Source organism: Prunus mume, linkage group LG4 (genome assembly GCF_029339155.1).
Source record: "Prunus mume cultivar Tortuosa linkage group LG4, ASM2933915v1, whole genome shotgun sequence".
Lineage (NCBI taxonomy): Eukaryota > Viridiplantae > Streptophyta > Magnoliopsida > Rosales > Rosaceae > Prunus > Prunus mume.
Window position 1 is genome coordinate 25,588,958 of NC_142701.1, and position 23,176 is coordinate 25,612,133.

General features: G+C 37.3%; 4 protein-coding genes across 5 annotated transcripts; 2 read left to right on the forward strand and 2 right to left on the reverse strand.

The window, feature by feature from the left end:
- The first annotated feature begins 907 nt into the window (after positions 1 to 907).
- On the forward strand, positions 908 to 4,125 carry LOC103328827 (uncharacterized). The gene is made up of 2 exons (XM_008231233.3): positions 908 to 3,519; positions 3,627 to 4,125. Exons 1-2 carry the CDS (start codon positions 1,029 to 1,031, stop codon positions 3,926 to 3,928), a joined length of 2,793 nt encoding a protein of 930 aa, XP_008229455.2. The 5' UTR covers positions 908 to 1,028; the 3' UTR covers positions 3,929 to 4,125.
- Positions 4,126 to 4,265: 140 nt separating this feature from the next.
- Positions 4,266 to 6,071, reverse strand: CYP718 (cytochrome P450, family 718). Its single transcript, XM_008231232.2, has 3 exons — positions 5,076 to 6,071; positions 4,770 to 4,957; positions 4,266 to 4,676 (listed from the first exon to the last, which is right to left on the reverse strand). Exons 1-3 carry the CDS (start codon positions 6,034 to 6,036, stop codon positions 4,380 to 4,382), a joined length of 1,446 nt encoding a protein of 481 aa, XP_008229454.2. The 5' UTR covers positions 6,037 to 6,071; the 3' UTR covers positions 4,266 to 4,379.
- A 3,414-nt stretch (positions 6,072 to 9,485) lies between these two features.
- On the forward strand, positions 9,486 to 11,244 carry PDF1 (protodermal factor 1). Its single transcript, XM_008231175.2, has 3 exons — positions 9,486 to 9,697; positions 10,109 to 10,499; positions 10,677 to 11,244. Exons 1-3 carry the CDS (start codon positions 9,541 to 9,543, stop codon positions 11,008 to 11,010), a joined length of 882 nt encoding a protein of 293 aa, XP_008229397.2. The 5' UTR covers positions 9,486 to 9,540; the 3' UTR covers positions 11,011 to 11,244.
- Positions 11,245 to 12,035: 791 nt separating this feature from the next.
- Positions 12,036 to 15,211, reverse strand: LOC103328760 (secretion-regulating guanine nucleotide exchange factor). 2 transcript variants are annotated; one of them, XR_016126226.1, is made up of 3 exons: positions 15,084 to 15,211; positions 13,051 to 14,353; positions 12,036 to 12,339 (listed from the first exon to the last, which is right to left on the reverse strand). XR_016126226.1 is itself a non-coding variant. In XM_008231174.3 (2 exons), exon 2 carries the CDS (start codon positions 14,349 to 14,351, stop codon positions 13,308 to 13,310), a length of 1,044 nt encoding a protein of 347 aa, XP_008229396.2. In that variant the 5' UTR covers positions 14,352 to 14,353; positions 15,084 to 15,211; the 3' UTR covers positions 12,947 to 13,307. The 2 variants fall into 2 exon arrangements, 1 of the variants encoding a protein (XP_008229396.2); XM_008231174.3 differs by lacking the exon at positions 12,036 to 12,339 and having other exon boundaries at positions 12,947 to 14,353.
- Positions 15,212 to 23,176: the final 7,965 nt, after the last annotated feature.

Consider the following 23,176-nt stretch of genomic DNA (forward strand, 5'->3'; position numbering starts at 1 on the left):
TTCGAGTTAGCAAAACCTCACACAGCATCACCCGTTACTTTGGCTAATCCCTAAAAACATGACACATTTTCAGATGGGTGTGATGGTCGATTTAGGTCAGATAAAAGAGTCGTGACTCGTGCATGTTGAATGTGCAAAGAGTCAAACTTCCAACTTTCAAGAACCTTGAAACTTCTATTGGAAAAAGAAACGGAAGAACCTGCATCCTCTTTTCACACTCTGGAAAGAGCTTGGATGGTGCAAGTAATGCTTACTTTTCTTGTAAGATAGAGAGAGAGAGAGAGAGAGAGAGAGAGAGAGAGAAGAATATGGGTAGAATACTAGAATTTGGCAACTAATTTGACACAAGGTCAAAGGTCAACTGACAAATTCTAAAAGGCTAAAATTTGAATGCAATGGCTCAATGGGGAGGCTATGGATTGCCACATCCACTGGCTTCAACTCTCCATTTTTAAATTTGAAGCCTTGGATTTCTCTGTTTGTACCGACACGGCAAACACACATTTTTTTAAAGTCACCAAAAGATTTGGCGTCTACCTCAGGTCTTCCAAGGACAACTTGATCTGTTTAATGTTCACACTTAGCTCAAAATTCATGGGCATGAACTTATGCTACTTAAAAGTTTAAACAATCAAATATGAATACTACTTGCCTCTTTACCTGATAAGGAGATGCTCTTTTTTCCTGTGAATTACAATTTTGACACATATGCAAAAATAATTTATAAAAAATGCAAAAAGAAAAACTTCTGTTGACATAAATATAAGAGCTCTTACTTACCTAGTAAGGAGGAAAGCATTTTTCATCAAGAATATGTCTTATTTGTCTTACTTGTAATAAAACAATAATAAAGTCCATGACTGAAGAACGAGGGGGCCTGTCTGCAGCCTGCACTGTGTGCAAGTCATATTGAGCCAAATTTAAGTACCACACTCTTCCTTATGACCAAACCATCTACTTTTGGCAGATGGGTTTCTGGTGCCATCTCTTGATTTGCAGTAACCAAGACATATTCACAGCTTAAAACCATGGCATCCCAAGAAGAGAAACCACTTTCTGCTAATGCTGCTGCTTCACAGCATTCACTTCAAGTCATCCTAATGGCTATTATTCTCATGTTGGTTTCTTCTTGTTTAGCACCTTCAGCTTCATCTGCAGGACAGGAAGCAGAGGCTCTCCTGAATTGGAAGGCTAGCCTTGACAACACAAGCCTGTCTCTCTTGTCTTCATGGGTTGGAAACAGCACTTGCAATTGGGATGGGATTGGTTGCAACAATATTGGAAGCATCACTCATATAAATCTCACTGGTTCTGGTTTAAGAGGTACACTTCATTCATTCAGTTTCTCATCTTTCCCCAGTCTCCTAAGCCTTAACTTGAGCCATAACTCAATTTCTGGAACAATCCCAGCAGAAATAGGTTTTCTGAAAAGTCTTCTAATCCTCGATCTTTCTGAAAATAACCTTAATGGGTCCATTCCCCATGAAGTTGGTTTGTTGGGAAACTTAACTATTCTCTCTCTTCATAACAATGAACTTTCTGGAAATATCCCTCTGGAAATATGTATGCTGAATTCACTCAGTGTGATTCATATAGAGAAAAACAGTCTCACAGGTTCAATTCCAGAATCAATTGGAAACCTGTCAAACTTAACTGTTTTAGGTCTTCATCGCAACAATTTCTCTGGCTCAATTCCTTCAAGTATAGGAAACCTGACTAGGCTGAAGGAGTTGTACCTGATGGGTAATCAATTAACTGGAACCATTCCAATTGAAGTAGGAAAGCTTCAGTTTCTTACCCTTCTAGGGTTGGTAGATAACAGACTAAATGGCTCCATTCCTTTGGAATTGAGTAATCTTAAATTTTTGAAGGACCTGTGGCTGAGTAGCAACAACTTGTCTGGTAATATTCCCCCAGATTTATGCAGTGGTGGATTACTTGAAATGTTTACAGCACATAACAATCAGTTGACAGGCCTCATGCCTAACAGCTTGAGAAACTGCAACAGCTTAGTTAGATTAAGGCTTGAAAGAAACCAGCTAACAGGAAACATAAATGAAGAATTTGGCATTTATCCGAAATTAGCTTATGTCGACCTCAGTTATAACAGATTCTATGGAGAACTCTCTGAAAACTGGGGAGAATGTCAAAACTTACAAAGCTTGAAGCTCAGCAACAACAGAATTTCCGGAAGAGTTCCTCAGTTTGAGGGATCAATTCAGCTGCATATACTTGACCTCTCTTCGAATAATCTCACTGGGACAATCCCAAGGGAACTAGGGAGGTTGACATCCTTGTTCAACCTTAACCTGGGTGATAATAAACTTTCGGGTAGTGTCCCACCAGAAATTGGAATGTTAACCAATCTACAACAACTTAACTTAGCAGCCAATGATTTCAATGGACCAATTCCGGAACAATTAGATGGGTGCAGAGAGTTACTGAACTTGAATTTGAGCAAAAATAAATTCAGTGAGAGCATTCCTCTTCAGATGGGAAGCATGCAAACTCTTCAAGTTCTTGATCTTAGTCAAAATTCCCTGATTAGGGAAATACCGCCACAGCTTGGACAATTGGTAAAGTTGGAAGCATTGAATCTCTCCCATAATGAGCTCTCTGGTTCGATCCCATATACCTTTGATAATATGTTGAGCTTGACAGTTATTGACCTATCCTTCAATCACTTGGAGGGTCCTCTTCCCAACAACAAAGCATTCCTTGAGGCTTCAGCTGTAGCTTTTGAGAATAACACAGGCCTGTGTGGTAATGCCACTGGTTTGAACGCTTGCCCGTCTGAAACAAGAGGAGGGAAAAAGGGCAGCAAATCAGTTATATTCATCATAGTCTTTGTTTTAGCCATCCTCTTTTTTGCATTTGTAGTATTTGGGATTCTTTGGGTGCGTTGCTATTCGCAAGAAGCGCAAAATGAAAACCAATTTGCAGTTTGGAGCTATGATGGAAGATTGGAATATGAAGACATCATTGAAGCTACAGAGGAATTCAACTCCAAATATTGTGTAGGAGTGGGAGGGAATGCAAGTGTTTATAAAGCTGAACTGCAAACAGGTCGGATTGTTGCAGTAAAGAAACTTCACATTGTACAAGATAGTGGAGTAGCAAATTTCAAGGCTTTTGAGAGTGAGGTTCGTACTCTTTCAGAAATTCGTCACCGCAACATATTGAAGCTCTATGGTTTTTGTTCACATCCACAACACCCTCTTTTGGTTTACGATTTCATAGAAGGGGGAAGCCTGGAAAACATATTGACCGACGAAAAACATGCCATTAAGTTTGGATGGATTGAGAGAGTGAATGTTGTCAAAGATGTGGCTAATGCATTATCTTATATGCATCATGATTGTTCACCTGCAATATTGCATCGAGACATATCGAGCAAGAACATCTTGCTGGACTTAGAGTATGGGGCTTATGTCTCAGATTTTGGTACAGCTAAGCTCTTGAAGGCTGACACTTCGAATTGGACTTCGTTTGCAGGCACATTTGGATACAGTGCTCCAGGTACTTATTTCCTGCTTGTCTTCTGTCTATAATACATGGCCTGCTGCATGTTTCAGAAATATGATGGATAGGCTTTTACCCATCATGAATTCATCTTTGTTTTGCAGAGTTGGCATACACAATGGAAACGAATGAGAAATGTGATGTTTATAGTTTTGGAGTGGTAGCATTAGAAGTGATCATGGGAAAGCATCCTGGAGATCTCATCTCCTATTTTTTGTCACTCTCGTTAACATCAACAGCCCAACCTATACAACTCAAGGACGTTTTGGACCCCCGCCTCTCACCTCCTGGAAATCATGTTGTTGAAAAGGTGGTCACTGTTCTAAACCTTGCATTTGCATGCTTGAGAACAAATCCACAATCTCGACCAACCATGCAACAAATTTCCAATGAGTTGTTATTTTGAAGGACTCCTCTGCCAAAGATATTAGAAAAGATTAGCTGATGATTCTTGATTAGGATCTGTGGTAGCTTCTTTCAATGTAAATCTGTGTGTATGATTTATCCAAATCAAATTACACCCCCTCTTCCGCACATGTTTAATGTCTATAATAGTAGCTCTCAGGAACCTTGGGTTCAAAGTCAAATCAATTTTTGATGCCATGACGTCATACTATCATACTGATGAATTTTTTTTCACATGTAACAATAATACATTGTAGGCATTCGAAGTTCGTGTCAGCCTATTGTTTGTTATTACTTGTCTGGAATATGAATTGAAATAGAGTCTTCACATCTAGTAGACGAGACACTGATTCAATCAAAAGCTAACTTGGGGGCATAAATCTTTGATTATGTGAGTTTTCCTGGTTACTGATAAAGTGATGAGCTGCAAGAACTTTTGGTTGTTGTGCTATTCAAAATAACTTTGGGGTAATTTTGATAGGCATCCCATGGGAAGGGAATGGGAGGGGATCCATGGTTACAGGCTCATCAGGATAGAGCAAAGACCAATCGTAAAGAGTAACAACAAAATGCACGAATATGAGGATATTCAACTTGGCCAGTTGGTACCCTGCACACAGTCTTGGCCCTCCACCAAATGCAAGAAACACATACGGTGGAACAGACTCATCGAACCGACTTGGATTGAAACTCAGAGGATCTTGAAAATATTCTGAATTGTAATGTGTTCCATATGTTGTCCACAAAACCTGAATAAAATAAACCACTAAAAATTAGTCCAAACCCTGTAAGTATAAACCTGCATAAAATTGTAGTGTGGCCAAAGCAGAACACATATGTACCTTCCATCCTCTGGGAATGGTGAAGCCTTCATATTCAATGTCAGCAATGGCTTTCCTGAAAGAGCCAAATATAGGAGGGAAGAGCCGCATGCTTTCACGAGCAACCTGCCAGGTATACTTCAACTTCTTTGTGTCATCCAATGTCAGATTTTCACCTGGTCTTTTGCTTCTCATTATCTCAGCATGTTCTGATGGGAAATGAAATGAACCTCACTGATAAGCTTGTTGAATGCGGAGTTTCTCGGATAACAGATTAAACTTATTTTTGCTGTTGGATGAACTTGGACTGCATGAAAGATTATATACCTTTAAGTAGGAGACTATGGCAATAAGGATTCTGAGCCAGCATTTTGAATGTCATGGCAATGGCAAAGGAAGTAGTATCATGAGCTGCAAAAACTAGCAAAACCACATTATCAACAACCTCCTCTTTGGTAATTTCTCCTCGAATCATCCCAGCCACCAATCGCGACAGTAACATCCCTCCCTGCTCCTCTTGTTCTTCTAGCTTGCCTTCCATTTGCATCCTCTTCTCTCTTACTACTTCAACCAGCATTTTCTCTATCGTCTTCCTTGCTTTCTTTGCTCTCCAAAAACTGGACCCAGGAATCACAACTGGTGCTGAAAAAACCCCTTCCAAAACTCTCTCAAAGGTTTCCAACATCTCAGCCTCCACTTTGATCCCCAACAAGCATTCAAACACTATGGTAAACGTCAAGATTTTCGTCGAATGATATAGGCTAATCTTGTCCTGGCCTTTCCATTTCGTGTCCAAATGCAGCTGCACAGAGTTGCATATTTTGGGCACTAAAGTCTCAAGCCCTGCCTGGCCAAGGCTTGAGCCTATAAGCCCCCGAAGGCAGCGGTGCCTCTCTCCTTGTTTTTCCATGATGGAGTCCTTCCCCATCAGCTGAACCGACGCGGAAGGCCACGAGCTCACCACCAACTTGAACTCATTGGACAACAGGAACTTATTAGCATTGGCTCCATTTACAATCACAGTTGGTGATCCCATGAGATGTGTTGAGAAGATTTTGCCATATTTCGTAATCCGGGGTTGTACAAAATCGTCAAACAATCTGTTTTTACGTTGAGCTTTGTAGAACTCCATGGTCTGGCCTATCCAAGGAAGCCCCATTTCCCCAGGTGGCAGATTTTGCTTGTCTGTGTTACAGTGTTTCTTGTGCTTCAAGAAAATGATGATAAAGACCATTGCAGCCAAAATGCATAAGAAACAAAAACAAAGATGGCTAATTTCATTAGCCATTGATGATTTGATATTGTAGATGGACTAAAAAAGCTGGAATTTTACAGTTCAAATAATAATAATGTAGTATCAGGTGAGCAGATTGTTGTTTGCTTTATAGAAGGAAAAACCAGAAAGTCAAACCCCTGTTGATTTCTGAAAAGTCAACCAATCATGAAGTCCTGACCGTCCCACAAATTCTATATCCTTTTTCTACAAAATCAACAGCTAAGATCATCCCAATTACGTTGACTCAAAGTTAAGTTCCCATATTTCTAGTGGGTATGAAAGCAGTGACCACAGACCCTGCATGTGCTTTTGAGCTAAGGATCAAAAGTCCACCGCCCCAGAGAATGACACATAATCAAAGATCACCATATAATGTTGCATAAAAATGTATATCTAGAAGAAGCATACAATCTCTTGCTGCCGACCAGTCAAATATTCTTAAATTTTTAATCACAAAAGAAATCCCAAAAGATCTGGTTAGGCTGCTGATACCATACAATCTCTCTCTCTCTCTCTCTCTCTCACATAAAAATTAACACATGATGAAAACCGTGGAATCTTTTCCCTCTCGCCTCATTGCTGATTTCAACAATAACAGAAGAGAACTTGGAACCATGCCATGCCATATATGTGTATGTTGCAATAATGGATAAATATTGGGGTAAACCAATGCTAAGAAACGCAGTATATATAAAATATATATCATCCTGCAAAGGGCATGCCTCGTGCATAAATTAACCAACAGCCATGTTAGGGACCAAAATTTGTGGATCTATGTGTGGAATATATTATTCATCATTCCTAAAGATAAGGTTCATATATATATTTATGATACAAAGCTCATGCCCAGGGGTAGAGTCAAAAGACTTTTTCTGAAGGGACCAAGAAGTTCAAATATCTTTAAAAAAAACGTAGAGCTACATGCAGGTTGGGACGTCCAAATCCATCCTATGTCTACATGTGGCTCTGTTGCTGAGATAAATAATTAGTCAGTTGTATATGGGTATGTATGTCTTCTATGGATTGTAGCCATAGTGTCATACATTTAGTACATGGTTGAGTACATAATCTTCTTCCAGCACCAAAAATCTATCAAAGCAAGCACCATCCATGATATGCACATATCATACATGTTTTAAGGAGATGCAAAGCCAGACATTGAAGTTTATTTTGAGAGGATGTCAGTTGTAGCAGTTAATGGTACAGTTGTAGCAGTAAATTCACATCTCTATAGCAAAAACAATTTGGGGACCTGTGTGTGAGCATTGATAAGATTTGCAGCCAGTCTCTCTCTGTTAGGAAATTCCACAGAAGCAGCAGTGGAACTTGTCATGCTAGAGAGACAATGAAACTCCCTCCCTCTCTACCCAAGAAAAGGAAATGGACCTTTTAATGGGGTTCCCAGGAAAAAGGTCTCTGGATCAAGAAAACTGATTTTACAGCAAACATGGCATAAGCAGATGGCTTCAAAAATTAGTCTTTGAATTTAGAGCTATGATTAATCTTGGATTAATTAATATTATAAACCATTGTTCTTTTGCTCATTGAAGTTAGACCAGGCTAATTAATATTCTTTGTAGACATTTTCACTTATCATCATATTTTTGTATAATTATTGCACCAAATTCTTGAAGAATTTTATGGGATTAATGCTTTCAACTGCCACCAAATCCAAAACCATATTTTTAAATTCATCAGTGGCTAGCTAGCTTGTAGCTCCATAGGCCTCCTTGCCATCCATCACTGCGGAATTTTACTTACTGTTTCACTGTGACCTTCTCCAATGTGTGACAACTCATGAACCTACTGTGGCATGGCCATTAGCCAACCTGTCTCTTACACAGCCATAAAACTTGGGTTGAATGACATACATCTCTCTCTCTCTCTCTCTCTCTCTTTCTCTCTCTCTCATATGCTTCAAATTTATGGTCAGAGGGGTTTGAAACTTGAAAGTGATTCAATTACGAACCTCAAAAAACAATGCCCTTCTTTGCTGTCTTCTTTACTCTCCTCCTAACACTTTTGTTCAATCTCACCTACCTCTCTGTCAAACTCATTAAGTTTGACACAGAACCCACTTCATGGATCAGCATCTCTTGGCTCATCTCTCTCTCTTTCTACCAGGTGTTGGGGTCCTTCCTTATGCTTTTATGTCTGATAAAAGTTTTATGTTCATATACAGAATTTTGAGTCATTTGCCATCTTTTATACATACCATATCTCCAACATATTTGTTCTAGCTACAATTTCCATCTGCAATGTGCATAGCTTGTTACAAATTTATATGGAGACCAAAATGGGGAATTTTTCATGACAGATTTCACGAAACCATGACCAATTCTTCAAAATTTGATACCCGACAAGATGTTGGTTGGTTCAGTTTCAATTCCCTACCCAAACAACAACCACAAAAGATCTTCTTCATACATGGTTTGGTTCATTTCCAACCCACAAAGATGTAGAAGCTGAAGATGCTAGAGAGGAGATGGATGCTAGCCGTACTTGAAAATTTTATACAATTAAGGCTGAGAAATCTTCATATGGCCCATCACAATTTACACAAATATATGGGTTGGCTCCACTAGCTCAGGGCTCTACATCTAGCATACAGGCATATCTTGGACAAGGGATTGAAATAACTTCATGTACCATATTGTAATTAATTTCTAAATAATCTCATATCTAACACAATATTCCATTTAGGTTGAATAGGGACCAGGACATCTAATCCTAGTCCAAATTTTAATACAAAGACATAATGACAGGATAGTGAAGGTTTGGATTGGTTTTGAGACAAACTTAAATTGGGTTCATGCTTATTCTGGGGTTACTGTCTTGGATCTCAGAGCAAGATGGAGTTCACGAACTTATGATTGAAAAAATTTGGTTTGCCACCTGTCCACAGCCACTAGTGGTGTCTCATTCATATTGAAGGCTGAAGCTTGCAAACAGCCAGTTGAAGGCAGATCATGCATTGGTTTCCATATATTATCCCAACGCACAAGGCTGGGGAGGGAAGATTTGTCCTTTCTTGGCACATTTTATATATCATGCTTTCTAAACTTGAAAGGTATTTGCTTCCAAGCAGAGGCTTCATCAAGAAATTAAAAAAAACAATTAGCTCCCTAATCCCATTTATCCAGGTCAGAATCAATGATAAGCAATATTATATGTCAACACCCATATTAGCCCATGCCACATGATTCAATCAACTTCATAAGTAATGCAGAACATAAATTATATGAGAGAGAGAGAGAGAGAGAGAGAGACCTTTCATTTGATTTTATGTGGTTTGTGTCTCAAAGCTACTTCAAAACTTGATACCATTATTGTAAAAACATAAGAGTAAATAGGATGATAAATGCACCTGCAGCACATCAACTAACTACAGCACTCCTTCACCTGCTAATATTAACTTCTCTACATCTACCCTATATATTTCACCCTTCCTCCTGGAATCAATCCATCCTTCACTTCTGCTTCCTCCTTTCCTCAGTGTATTCTAAGAAGAAAAAAATGGGCAGAGTGAGAAGCAGAGTTGCCTCTTTGTTCATATGGACTTTGGTTGCTGGGATGATATCCCAGAACTTGGTCATCCCTGTTATGTCCTCCACTGTTGAAGGCCAGAAGACCTACTATTCTCCAGACCCACATGCAGGAAGCCCTCCTGGAGGTCTCTCTGTCTCTCTCTCTTCTTCACAGAACACACACATTATTTCTGTTTTTTTTTTCTTCTTTTTTTATTTCCGTTTCTGGTCTTAACACGTGCATTGTTGATCTGTTTAACACACACATTTTGTCTGTACTCTATATATTTTTGTCCTTCAAGATTGATATTCTTGCAAAGTTGATTGTTTCAGTTACCAGTTTAAAATATTACACTACAAGAACAAAATGCCACTTTTCTTCCCTAAATATGTGAGTTCATCACAGTAAACAAACATGTTTTGGGTTCAAATTGTAAAATATGGTTTATATCACAAACATCTAGCTAGCATATAGCAGAAACTATGTCATAGCATGCATTAGGCTGATGATCAAGTCAGTAACATTGTAATATCTAACACGTCTTTTATTAATGCAGGTTCACACAGTACTCCTTCCGATCCACCATCACATGGTGGTGGCTCTCACAGACCCCCCTCTCATGGAAGCCACCACCCAACACCATCATCACCACCTTCCAACTGTGGCACCCCACCATATCACAACCCAACTCCATCACACGACCCTGGAACTCCATCCGAGCCATCAACACCCTCAACTCCTCCAAGTGGTGGTGGCTACTATAACTCTCCACCAACTTCAGGAGGCTACAGCCCCCCACCAACACCAGACGTTTTAACCCCTCCCACACCAGACATTGTTAGCCCCCCAATCCCATACATTGGAACCCCACCAACTGACCCAAACACTCCTAGCATTCCTACACCCCCTTTTCTTCCTGATCCCAACTCTCCACCGTTTACATGCATGTAAGTTCCAATTAATCACAAAACTGATCAGATATATACATATATGGTAATATTGTTCGGGTCATTGAAATACAATGCGGAGTGAACCCACAAGGGATCCCTCAACTGAAGCTATGTGTGTGTATATATAACTTCAATGCCATCTCTAAGTCACAAAATTATTACCATGTTTTGCAGCTACTGGAGGAACCATCCCACAGTGATATGGGGTCTGTTAGGCTGGTGGGGAACTTTAGGCCATGCATTTGGAGTGAATAGCCTTCCAGGGTTTGGCTCAAGCACCATGAGCTTGCAGCAAGCGCTTTCCAATACACATACTGATGGGCTTGGTGAACTCTACAGACAAGGAACTGCTGCCTTGCTGAATTCCATGGTTGATAACAGGTTCCATTTCACAACCAAGCAAGTCAGGGACAGCTTTGTGGGAGCTCTGGGATCAAACAAAGCTGCAGCATCTCAAGCCCGTGTGTTCAAGCTGGCCAATGAAGGAAAACTCAAGCCTAGAGCCTGATCTCAATCATATCATCATTTGCTTTCATTTCATTTCACAGTTTATCATGACTACGAGTTCTTTACCTATATCTAAGACTATTTCAGAGTGTGTTTTGTTCTAGAAATTTGTGTTCTTTAGTGCCCAATTATATTTAAAATGCTACAGCATTTTAAGATGGATACTGGGTTTACATTAATTTAATGCTTAGCTTATGTTGTTTTAGTTTTAAATAAGATTTCAGATTTCATTGAACCACATCTCATGCAGCATATATGTCCAGCATAAAAGAAGCAACAGTATTACAACCACCAAAAAATCCCAAATTTTAGACACTTAATTAGAGCATCCATAGTGGGGGGTGTATGTTAAATATACACCCCGAGTCACCGGAATCGTCTCCAATGGAGAGATGTAAATGGATGTAAATATACATCACCACCATGGGATGTAAAATAAAATGTATATTTACATTTATTTTTACATCCCTTGCAGGCGGGACCCACTCGAGAAAAAAGAAGAAAAATGAAGAAAAGTCAACATAAAAAGGCTAGGACCCACGGCTACACCTCAGAATTTACACCCCTCCCATTGGAGCAAAAAACATATTTACACCCCCGGAGGTGTAAAGGGGATGTAAAAGTAACTTTACACTCCTGAATTTACATCCCCTACTGTGGATGCTCTTAATGTGAAAGTAACATAAAAATTAAAACCATTGTACTATCTTTACAGGTCATATTGCATGATCGCAGGGTGCAAAGTTATTATAATAAAAGGTCAGTTCGTGCCACTGGTCTTGTAAAATCGAGTGCATTAAATTTTCTAGCATGGCAGTTGCATGTTGCAGAAAAGCAAAAAATACAAGGCCCACCGTCTTAAATCTTCAATATTGACTATCTCTACATTGTAAATCAGTAGAAAAATGTAAACACAAGGACAGACATTATACAAACAAAAATAAACTTTCATGAGCTAGGCGAATGACAAAGACAATGTGGTAGATAATTGAAATTGAGTTAAAGGCATGCCCCAGACAAACTCAATTAGGAAAACACAGCCCAATTTCTTAAATGTACTTAATAGTACAATCAAGCATTAAACATAATAATAAATGGATACCAACCTAACCAACAAAAATAAAATATAGGAAAAATATTTAAACAACTTTTTTGAGAAATTAGTGAGATTGAAAAATAATAATTGAGAAATAATGGTAATTATAATTCAAACAACTTTTTTGGACGGGATGAGAAAATTTATGTGAAAGTATGCATCTTCAGTACTTGAGATGGTTGAATCTGTCAATCTAATGACCACAACTGTGTTCGCATACAATATGAATTCGCTCTGTAGAAAAACCCTTGTATGAAAAGGGATGGGATGAGACTATGAGTAAAGAGGGGGCGACAGATGAGTCTACAATTCAAAATGTGTAGCAATGATTTTCTGATAGCAGTTGAATGTTCATCCATTGTCCAACCTAGAATGTGTTTGTAGGTTAGTTTTTAATCTTAGGGGTCAAGGCTACTTGCCATCTTCTATTTACTTAAAGCATTGTGCTTCTGATATTTGTCTAGTGCAACCCACAGATGTCTGTCCCAAGATGCACCTATTCACAAAGCTTCAGAAGACCTTTTGATGCCTCATTATATAAACATGGACACGATGATACAAGGTTATACATGTTCCCTCGGTACAACAAGCATTAATTGCAACATGCACCTCAAAATTTTCAAGGCAACAATTTCCTAAAAATCAACACTCAGAAAATATAAAAGTAGATATGAGATAAGATGAATGTTAGCATGTTAGTTTCAGGTAAATATACCAAATGCAAGGCCAAAATGAAAAGAGTAAGCTTAAAAAGAGCTCAGTTCTCCATGAAGAACAAGAAACAGATGGTGTCTCTGTCTTTGTCTAAGAAATGAAAATGTTGGAACCCATGCAAAGATCATTGAACAGTAAACTACTTTTGTAATTCTTTCTTACTTCAACATCATGTGAATAGGAAGATTGGTTTACAATTGAATTCTTTCCTTTTAGGGACAGAAAGTTTACCTAACATCTGATTTACATCCATCATATACTCTTGAGCATGCACCCTTCAAGCTTATCTAGTACTTCAGCCAGCTCAATACAGCTTTTTCTTCAAGGAGAGCCAATTGATTTCTGAATGATGCAAAAGAACAATTCTATATGTGTTTTTCAAATCCATTCCCTCAAAATGGAGAGTGAAATACATTTAAATTACTTCAGATTCTGGGCTGGATCCACCATACTGGTCAAGGCAGAGGAAGGGAGAATTTGACAAGCAGTTACCTCATATGAGATTCAAACCATATAAACATCCTGTCAGAGTGCAAGCTAGTCATTTCATGGTATGCAAATGCCAGATTTAACTCCTCCTGAATGTAATGGGACAGATGCTTGTCTGGGAAAATAATTTTACTCTCTCTGACAGCTTCTTTCCAACGTGTTCTACGCCCATCATTCTTCATATATCCATTCTCATTAATAAAACCCTTGTGCCGGAAGAGTTCAAATAGCTTAGCAGAAACAGACAGATCAAGACCTGGGATTCTATCAGCTAAGAGATGTGGCGACAAGGGGAACTCCTTGCATTCAATCTCTGCAGCATCAACCCCTTTATTTCTTAAAATTTGCATATACTCATCTATCTTTTGCTTTCTTAATATATCCTTTGGCATGTGCATGAAAAGGGTAGGGGGATAGCTCTCTTTTATATCCATTTTATCAAACTTCCCTTCAGCAATCATAATTGTAATACTAGTGAACTTCAACACGGTGGCAAGCACAGAAACAAAGTATCCCCCGGAAGAGGCCCCCATAGCAACAAGAGGAAGCTTTTCAAGCTTGTTCTTCTTAACCCACCATTTGATAATATCTTTAACAATAATTATCTCTTCCCCAAGAGTCCAGCATATCCCTGCACTTGATATAGTAAGGACAGCAAACTTTCGAGCAAGAGCATGAAGAGCAATTAGTCTTTCTTCTGGCAAACCAATGCAGTTAGGACAGTGAGTAGACTTGTCCCAAAAGTGGGCAGCTCTACCATTGCAACCATGAGCAAGAAAAAGAACTGCTTTAGGCGAATCTGGTATTTGCCATATTACATCAGTTCCATTTCGAAACTCTAAGGTTGGTGAAAGTTGCACCAGTGACTTAAAGCTATGCCACTTTTCCTTTGGAAGTTCAAGTAATGAACTGGGCTTTTGATCATTGTTGCCAACTGACAATATGAAAATGAGAAGAAACACTGTAACAGACACTACCACTAGTCCAGCCAAACGGTTTTGAGGCCCATTCCATGCCTTCGATCTGTTTCCGCGGTTCAACATTACTGAAAACAAAATTTAGCAAAAACATTGGCTGAGAATATATACGAAATCCATTGTAATTGAAAGTTCTTTTTCCATAAACCCCATTTAGTTACTGAGGATACTAGATTAAATTTTTTTAGTCCCATCTTGTTGATCTTGATTTAACTGTTCAATACCTGAGAATACAAAGACTGCAATAACCTGAGCCAAACTCAAAAGTCCAGCATCAAAGCATTTTAAACAAATGTAAAAATTTAAATTTCACAACAGAAAAAGTCTCAATTTGGGGACTTCTGCCAGACAAAATCTCTAGGCTTGATAAAACTTTTCAATGGTTATGCAATGCTCGTATTTACATAACCATTTTATGAACATTTACAACCTGTGTCCAAGTTTTCTGTCAACTCTGAAATATCCCATCCATTTTGTAAAGACAGAAGAAAGGTATAATCTAAGATATCTAATTGATTGCATACACATTTCAGAATAATCTAGCCTAACACCGCAGCGGATTTAATAATCACTTCTAAGCATATCAAAGGTACAATCTTTGAGAAGGAATTGCTGCCTTTTAACCTTGGCTGGTAAGAAAATGCAGGGGAAAACAGAGAACTTTGTTTTGAATCGAGCCAAGCATACAACAGTTAACATACAATTTTTTTCTAAAACTTTATTTTCCCATGCTTTCTAGGAAACCAAACAATTTATACGAAAATGCACTAATTCAGAATGCAAACAGCTAAAAAATACCCGAAAGAACTCTGGATCCAGTTCTGGAAGTGAGCTGTTAGATTGCTGAGCTCTGACAATTTGCTGCGGTTTCTTCAGTTGCAGTCGCCATGCTGTAGAAGACGCCGTTAATACATGCGCGTTACTGAATGTGCACAATCTTAGCCCAGTTTTCAATGGATTTGAAAGGGGTTTTGGGCCCGGCCAGCTTGAGCTCAGCCCATGACGGCCCGGGATCGTTTCAATTAAACTTTTATCCAAACTACTATTAAGAAAAACATATCTGGAATGACTCTTCTAAGTAATGCTTAAGAAATTTAAGTGTAGTCAGATACCATGGTACTATTTAGTGTGCTTTTTTATTTGTTGACTTTCTTATAAGAAGGCGAGAGTCGAACTCTTGTTGTAAGTATGAGGATATAATTTTAGTGAAATTATAATCTCAAATTCTAAAACATTAAGCTTAATTAGAGAAGAAGAGGTTTTGGAAGTTAAACCGCAAAAACTCATTACATTTGGCTATCCATACGAAGGCTGTATCAGTCTGGCATGAGAGATGAAGCACCATGAGCCAAATTCTAGGAATCGTGAAAGGGGTAATTGGCTTCTTGTTGACCTTTTTGTGGAGAGGCAACGTAATATTACTAATTAACTTATATTATAATACATGAATTTAAATAACATCACATAACGATATAACCAGCGGTGGATCCAGGATTTCAGCGGAGGTGCAATTTTTAAAAGCTAAGAATTCAAAAAAACAAAAAAAAAGGACAACTAAACATCCTTATCATTTAAACAATACTAATGTTATTCATATTAATTAAAAAAATAACATTACAATTAACCTACAATTGTTGCCGACGAGGTTTCATATCATGAAAACGTCGCATTATATTTGCATTACTAATACAAGAAAAAACATCTTTCTCAATGTAAACAACCAAGCTATCACTCAACCATTGATTTCCCATTTTGTTACGCAATGGTGTTTTCACAATATTCATAGCTGAAAAAGCTCTCTCAACCGAAGCAGTTGCGATGGGTAAAATTAAAGCCAATGTAAGAAGTAAATACACATAGTTGTATATTCTATTCATTCCTGTATTTACCAATTTTTCTGCTAGATCAGTAATTTCGTTCAATGATGAAAACTCTTTGCTGCTCTGCATATCAAAAATATAAAGCCCAAGTTAATCTTCAAGCTTCATGAGGTCTCGGTCATTAAATTCTTGAGGGTAAAATTTAGCAAAACGAAGTATTTTTTGTTTGTCAAAAGCTGTAAAATTATAAGCTGGACTCAAACATGTCATTCTCGGGTCCCTTCCTCCAATTTTTAAACCCTTTCACAGTGAAGACATCGCTTCCAGTCTTTCCTTGTTTATCAAAGTTGCATTTAAAAAGATAACAATGAAGACAAAATGCAACATCTTTCTCTTTACTATACTCCAACCAAACAAATGAATCAAACCATTTTACAAGAAAACGTCGATTACTCTCCCCCATAAGTGTTTGAGGCATGTCATTTTGGCTTTTAGGCTGACAAGGACCGCTTTGCAGATAGGCTCTTCAGATTTGTTCTCGAAAATTGAGATTATAATAAGTCATTGAAGGTCTAAGTCCAGGGTCTACAGGAAGATTAGCCAATATTTCATCCAACTCAGTGACCTCCAATCGTTTTGGACTACCCGAATTATTCAAGGGAGGATGTGAAGTAGGCGAATTATTTGAAGGTTGATTTGAACTAGCCGGATTATTTGAAGGAGGATTTGAACTACTCGGATTATTTGAAGGAGGATTTAAACTCTTTCTCTGAAAGTACCGTTCCATAAATGTACAATTAAAACAAAATAAGGGTTTTATATATATTATTGCGACTAATTGACTATAATTTATCAATTAAATAAATAAATCAATATCAAATTATCAATTAAATAAATAAATAAAAATTAATTGTACCTTGAATAACATGTCACGTAGCCTGGTATTCACTCGAATTTGCTACTGATCTTACTAATACAGAGAGCTAAATAACCACACACCAAAAAAAAAATTAAAAAAAGAATAAACAAAATTGGAGTTTGCTCAAAGAAAAAAAAATGCATTCAACTTACTTTGGATTGGCCTACTCAAGAAGGAAAAAAAACGCAGGAATCTTGTGATGCACACACACTTTGATGAAATTGGGTGATGTTAAATTGGTCTTTTATAGAGAGAATCCTCAACCCTACTTGATTAAGGAATTCCCAAAACCCAATTAAATAAAGAGAACTCTCAATTAAAACCCAATTAAGTAAGGAAATAAAACCATTTGAAAAGCCTACAAAAAGGCCCACGTTTACAACATCAGTTTCTGTTTTTTTACTTTTTATTATTATTTAAAAACCCTAGTCCAAAACGTCGTTTTGGCCAGCTTAGTTAAAAAAAAACATGCGCGCCAATACTTGCGCATTTCATCGAACACCTTATGTGCGTCAAAGCGAGGTGCAACTCCAGCACCTCTAATGGAGATTTCCGGCATCAAGGTGCAGTGCACCTCCTTGCGCTGCACAAATCCGCCAGTGGATATAACTGTCACAACAAAATATTTATTTTTCTCAAAACAAGCAAGGGTCATTGTGGGCAATATACAAATAGGTCGATGATTCTTTTTTCTTTATTTTCCCAAAGTTAATAAGGGGGTTCTCATACATACTGTCAAAGTATCATGAAATTTCGAACATAAGATCACTGATCTGTAAGTCAATACCATTTTCTACTAAACTAGACCATATTTGGGTGATTCAAACTCAAGAAAATGAGGAATCCAAGGGCAACCCGAATTGAACATAAAAGTTTTTTGAATGCTGATGGGTCCCTTAATACGTGACACATACTAGGCTTAGGCTATATTAATTTACTACTACTGCTATGATTGGATGACTGAATTTAATAGAGTATATTATAATTATGAATTTAGGTGTGTGGGTCTCTCTCACTCGTAAATCACATACAACAACCTTAGACCATCTCCAACTATGGGGTGAAAACTGAAAAGTTGACATTTTAGTCCAAATTCCATTTCCAACCCACGTATTTGAACGTGAAAATTTAGGCCATGCAATATCTTAGGTGGAATTTCAGTTTGAATATTGCATGGATTGGTAATTTTATGGAGCCCAGCATGCCAGCAATCAAGGCCACGTAAACGAAATACATAGCTTGCCCTACGTTGCAGCAAATTGTTGCCCACTCCTTTTCTAGCTCCTGACGAGTCGCTGAAGGAAATGCAAGAGTCGTTGACTTGAGGTTGATGTTTCAATTTTTCTTTCTAAAAATTCCAATGGCTATATGATCAATTGTCAGGATCATTTTTACGCAATCTCAGTTGGAAAATTTTACATTCAACTGCTGAATTAAATCCAACGTTGAAAATAATTTTTTATAGTTAATTCAAATCAGATCTAATTCCAAATAATTTTGTAATTGTCATGTATCTTAATTGTAATTTTCGTTTATTTTAATATGTTTTTATTTTTAAGTGAAAATATTTATGTTTTGGATTTTGAATTTTTTTAGGTTAAAATGTTCATAAAATTAAATCATGAATGTTGAAACAAAAATAATGTCAAGAAATGCCAAAACAAAAATGAAGGTTAACCATTTTAAAACAATTGAATAAAGTTGTGGACTCAAATTATAAATCTACATAGTTGGAGGAAAAAGTAATTTGAGTCCGGACAGTATATGAATAATTGTATTTTGGAGGGTAGAATTTTGAGTTTAGCTTCAACATGGTTCGAGATGGTTTTACGAGGACTTAAATTCAGTGGCCCAACCATCCTCAACTCTTCTTTTTTTGATAAATACCACGAGATGTCCCCACACCTAAAGGGTGAGATTAATCCTCACTTGGGGTTCGATTTGACCCTGGCCACAAAGTGTTTCCAAAGGTTTGAACCCCTGCCATTGAGGCACCAGGTAACTCGCCAACTAGATATGGCAATTTGCTAACCGCACCACACCTTATAGTTATCCTCAACTCTCCTTTTGCCCGAATATAAAATTCAATAAAGAAAGCAAGATGGCCACAACACAAAAAACATAAAGTCCCAAACCTAAATTGGGTAGTACAACCGACCAAAGACAATAAACCTAACAATTGTTCTATATGAACCAACCACCATATATCACATTTTCATTTGATACAAGCGATATTGAAGAGGAATCGAATCTAAGACCTCAGGTATATGAGTAAATAGTCTTCTCAAATACATGGGTAATAGTTGTAATGATACAAATCCCTTCCCATCACCATTTTACACCTTTTTTAAAATAAATAAATAAATAAAAGGATTGGGTTTGAGTAGGCATAAGAAATTTGATTGTATTGGGTATTAGGTAATTTTTGGTTTGGCCAAAAATGGAGTGTGATGCTGCCTACCCTGCTCTTAGGGTAGGACCGCCCCTGGTGGGTTGGGTTTGAGTATGCAAAAGAAATTTGATTGTATTGGGCATTGGGTAATTTTTGGTTTGGCAAAAAATTGGAGTAGGCGGCTGCCTACCCTGCCCTGATGGTAAGACCGCCCATGATAAAAACAATATTATGGAGAAGAGGAATTTAAGGCAGGACCACGTATTCATAGATAAACCCTCTTAACCACTTGAACTACAAATCAATTATTAATTAAATATTAATCAATTATAAAAATAAAATTGAACTGAGAAATGTGTAACAATGCAATTCAAGGCGTATTTTGCCATGTCAAAAAAAAGAAAAAGGCTCTATCACTTTATATTGGCATAAGACATGAACTATGAAAATTGAAGATCAGAAGCATGCTCAAAAGCAAAACATCAGCAAAAAGGGACATCCACAATGTGAAATTGGCTAATTCTTTTGTGATCAGGATTGAATTGCCCAATTCTACAGACGTTGACAATGACATTTGAACCTTTTGAGAGATGGTACATCTCTCAGTTACTGAATCAACCTCATAGGTCTAGTTAATTGGAGCATTCTTACGGGTTGTCAAATCATGTTGGTTGTTTTGGAAGAGTAATTTTACAGTTGCCTTTTTCATATTCCTTAACTGCCATCATCTTTCTACAATGGTAATTGGATTGATATATATCTTTGCTCATAAACATTTTTCTAGCTGGTTGTAATTTTCATTAAAAATTCAAGTGCTTCGTGAAAATGTATTTGGTGCTGTTTTTTAAAAGCATCTGTATGACTCGTAAGCATGTTTTAAAGTTCTTTTATTTTATCAGAACCTATCAGAAACGCCTTTAGTTGTCAGTGTTTGCAATCCGAATTTGGAAAGTGATTTTTCTCTCACTCATGCAACTCATCATCCTGATCATTGGAAAATCAATATTTGTTGATGGTATGAAAAGTTCCATGATGGGAATGTGGGTCATGTCTATTGGGGGAGAAAGGGTTGGGGTCTTTAACTTTTCAGGCCCAAATGGTCATCCCTTCCCTTCCCAACTCTTTGTTGTTTCGACTGCAGAGGTAAATAGTAGCTGCGGAGAGTATCTTCAGATGCATTAAAACAAAATGTCGGGTTCGGCAAAACTTAGCTTTCTCTCACTGGAAAAAGAAAATACCATTCATGAGAAAAAGCTTGCCATTTTTGCCTGTAATGCAGCAGGTGATCCTCTCCCCAACTCCCACCCAGACCAAACCCCATAGCCCCATCTTGATATCCCAGCCACCTCTAGCACACAACCCCATCTTCCCCAACCAAACCCACCAGGAGCACACCCTTCTTCAGAACCATTTGGAAATTGGAACTATTTGATTGATGGGTAAAGCAAAGGTCCCTGTTTTTCTTCCTTCTCTCACAGACAACCACAATGGTTCACTTGAATGAACAAAATATTTCAGGACTTTTAATTATTCCAAACCTGTGGCTCAAACCCAAGCAAAGTGCCCAAACTTCAGAACTTCATAAATTTATTTCTTAGATTTCTCCAAACACAGACCTCCCTGTTAAAGTTGTAAGAACAAAACTTAATTTAAATTTCCTTCTAATTATCATGGCAACAACAAGCAAAAAAAACCCATTGAAGGACGGTTTGCATGGCCTTCTTGTTAGCTCCATGGAAGCAACGTGAAGAACCCACTAGTTTTCGTGGATAATTTGGTTTAAATTTGTTGAATCTGGGAGAGAACGAAAAGCTTGGACCTTGGTTTTTCTTGAATAATTCAGTCGATAGCAGCTATGGGGTTTGTGACTATGTGAGGGTGTGAAGATGGAGAATGACTTTCATGCAAAGGGATAGCACTTTTTGTTATTTTTGCCAATGACACAATGACATGTGAGACAATTTTTTCACGTTTCATTGTGTTATTGGCCGAAAATAGCAAAACAATATTATTCATGTTACAAGTAAATGTTTTTTGGTGAAAATGAGGAGAGTGAAAAACATTTTTTTAAATGAAAAAATAGAAATTTGCTAAAATAACCTTCTTTTTCTTTTTCTTTTTTTCACAACTTCTATTCTTAAATAGACCCTCTTGCATTAAAGAAGCACTATAGGAACAAAGAGACATTGTATGGAGTTGTGAAGAATGATCATTTTAGCACAAAACCCAAGCAAAAATATATAATGTTTTTACTAGGGGTGGTTGTGGTTCGGTAACCACGAATTTTTGCCCAAACCGCAAACCGACCGACTATTTACGGTATGGTGATTTTTGAAACAAACCGACCACTTTTTGGGACAAAAAGTGGTCGGTTACCGCGAATTAGCAGTTTAAAACCGCAAATTCTCAAACATTTATAAAAATATAAATTCACAACCTAAATAAATAAATATACAACCTCAACTTCTCAAGCATATATAAATTCACAATCTCCTCAACTTCTCAAGCATTCACAACCTAAAGAAAATTAAAGTTACAATTCCAAACATTCCAATTAAAGTTAAACTTCTCAAGCATTCCAATTCCAAATCCTTTAAAGTTACAAATCAGAAGGAAAATACAAAGCAAAATGAATTAAAATTACAACTAAAAAGAAAAATCCAATTCAAAGTTAATTAAAGTTACAAACTAAAAGAAAAATGCAATGCACCAATAAAGTTACAAACTCAAGTGTTGGTGGTGAGTGGATTTGAAGAACCCTCGTTGTGTTGTTTGAGCATCAATGCTATCTACAAATAAAACAACATAGTTTAGTACATTTTATTATAAGAAGATCAAATAAAACAACATAAATTGACTATACTTTGTGGTTTGCGGTAACGGCAAGTTTTGAAAATCAAATACCTCAACCGCAACCTCAAATGCGGTTCGGTTTACCACGATCGCGGTTTCATTGCGGTAAATAGTCTGTTGGTTTTTGCAATTTTTTAGTTTTTCGGTCTAAAATGTCACCGCTAGTTTTTACACATGGCATTTACATGTCATGTACTTCGATCAAAATAATGGGTCTCACACATGCCACATCATTGTAGTTAATAGATTATTTAACGGAGTTAATGGTAAGAGACAAAATGAGAGACAAAACATTGGTGGGTCACTTTAAGTTTCGGGGGCAATATGAAATTTGACCATAAGTTTCAAAGACCATGTGAGATTTGAACATAACTTCTGGAAGCATTAGAATAATTAAACCTAATACACATAAGGCTTAAAAGAAGATACAACCCCTTTGCAGATCTTATTGATTTATGCACACAACATAGATGTTTTGTTAGCTGTGTTTTTAAAAAATAAAAAATTCTAAACGCTTTATGTTCATGTTTGATGATAAAGATAGATGGAAAGGTAACTTGTCATGAAGGCATGTGTAGTTTTATTTCCTTCAGTCCCAAAAAAACTTGTGTGTGATTGCTTCGTCCAAGTTACTAATTTATTCAAATTATAACACACAATTGGGTTGAATTTATGTACTTCATTTAAAATGCAAAAAAACTTTTTTGTAACATGGATTACAGTGTTTTGCTATCTCTGACAAATAATGCAATGATATATGGAAAAATTATTCCACGTGTCATTGCACTATTGGCTGAAGATAGCAAAAAGTGTTATCCCTATTACATCAAAGTCTCTCTCCTTAAAATGACAGGTGCCTCAATTTAACAAGTCTAATTATACTTGACACATACTAATTTGTTTGTCG

Excerpts from the sequence above, each read along its gene's own strand:
- LOC103328827 (XM_008231233.3), top strand. The coding sequence starts at position 1,029 with ATGGCATCCCAAGAAGAGAAACCACTTTCTGCTAATGCTGCTGCTTCA. Across the intron at positions 3,520-3,626 it reads ATTTGGATACAGTGCTCCAG|AGTTGGCATACACAATGGAA; the intron begins GTACTTATTTCC and ends TTTGTTTTGCAG.
- CYP718 (XM_008231232.2), bottom strand. The coding sequence starts at position 6,036 with ATGGCTAATGAAATTAGCCATCTTTGTTTTTGTTTCTTATGCATTTTG. Across the intron at positions 4,958-5,075 it reads CCATAGTCTCCTACTTAAAG|AACATGCTGAGATAATGAGA; the intron begins GTATATAATCTT and ends ATTTCCCATCAG. Across the intron at positions 4,677-4,769 it reads CCATTCCCAGAGGATGGAAG|GTTTTGTGGACAACATATGG; the intron begins GTACATATGTGT and ends TATTTTATTCAG.
- PDF1 (XM_008231175.2), top strand. The coding sequence starts at position 9,541 with ATGGGCAGAGTGAGAAGCAGAGTTGCCTCTTTGTTCATATGGACTTTG. Across the intron at positions 9,698-10,108 it reads TGCAGGAAGCCCTCCTGGAG|GTTCACACAGTACTCCTTCC; the intron begins GTCTCTCTGTCT and ends TTATTAATGCAG. Across the intron at positions 10,500-10,676 it reads TCTCCACCGTTTACATGCAT|CTACTGGAGGAACCATCCCA; the intron begins GTAAGTTCCAAT and ends CATGTTTTGCAG.
- LOC103328760 (XM_008231174.3), bottom strand. The coding sequence starts at position 14,351 with ATGTTGAACCGCGGAAACAGATCGAAGGCATGGAATGGGCCTCAAAAC.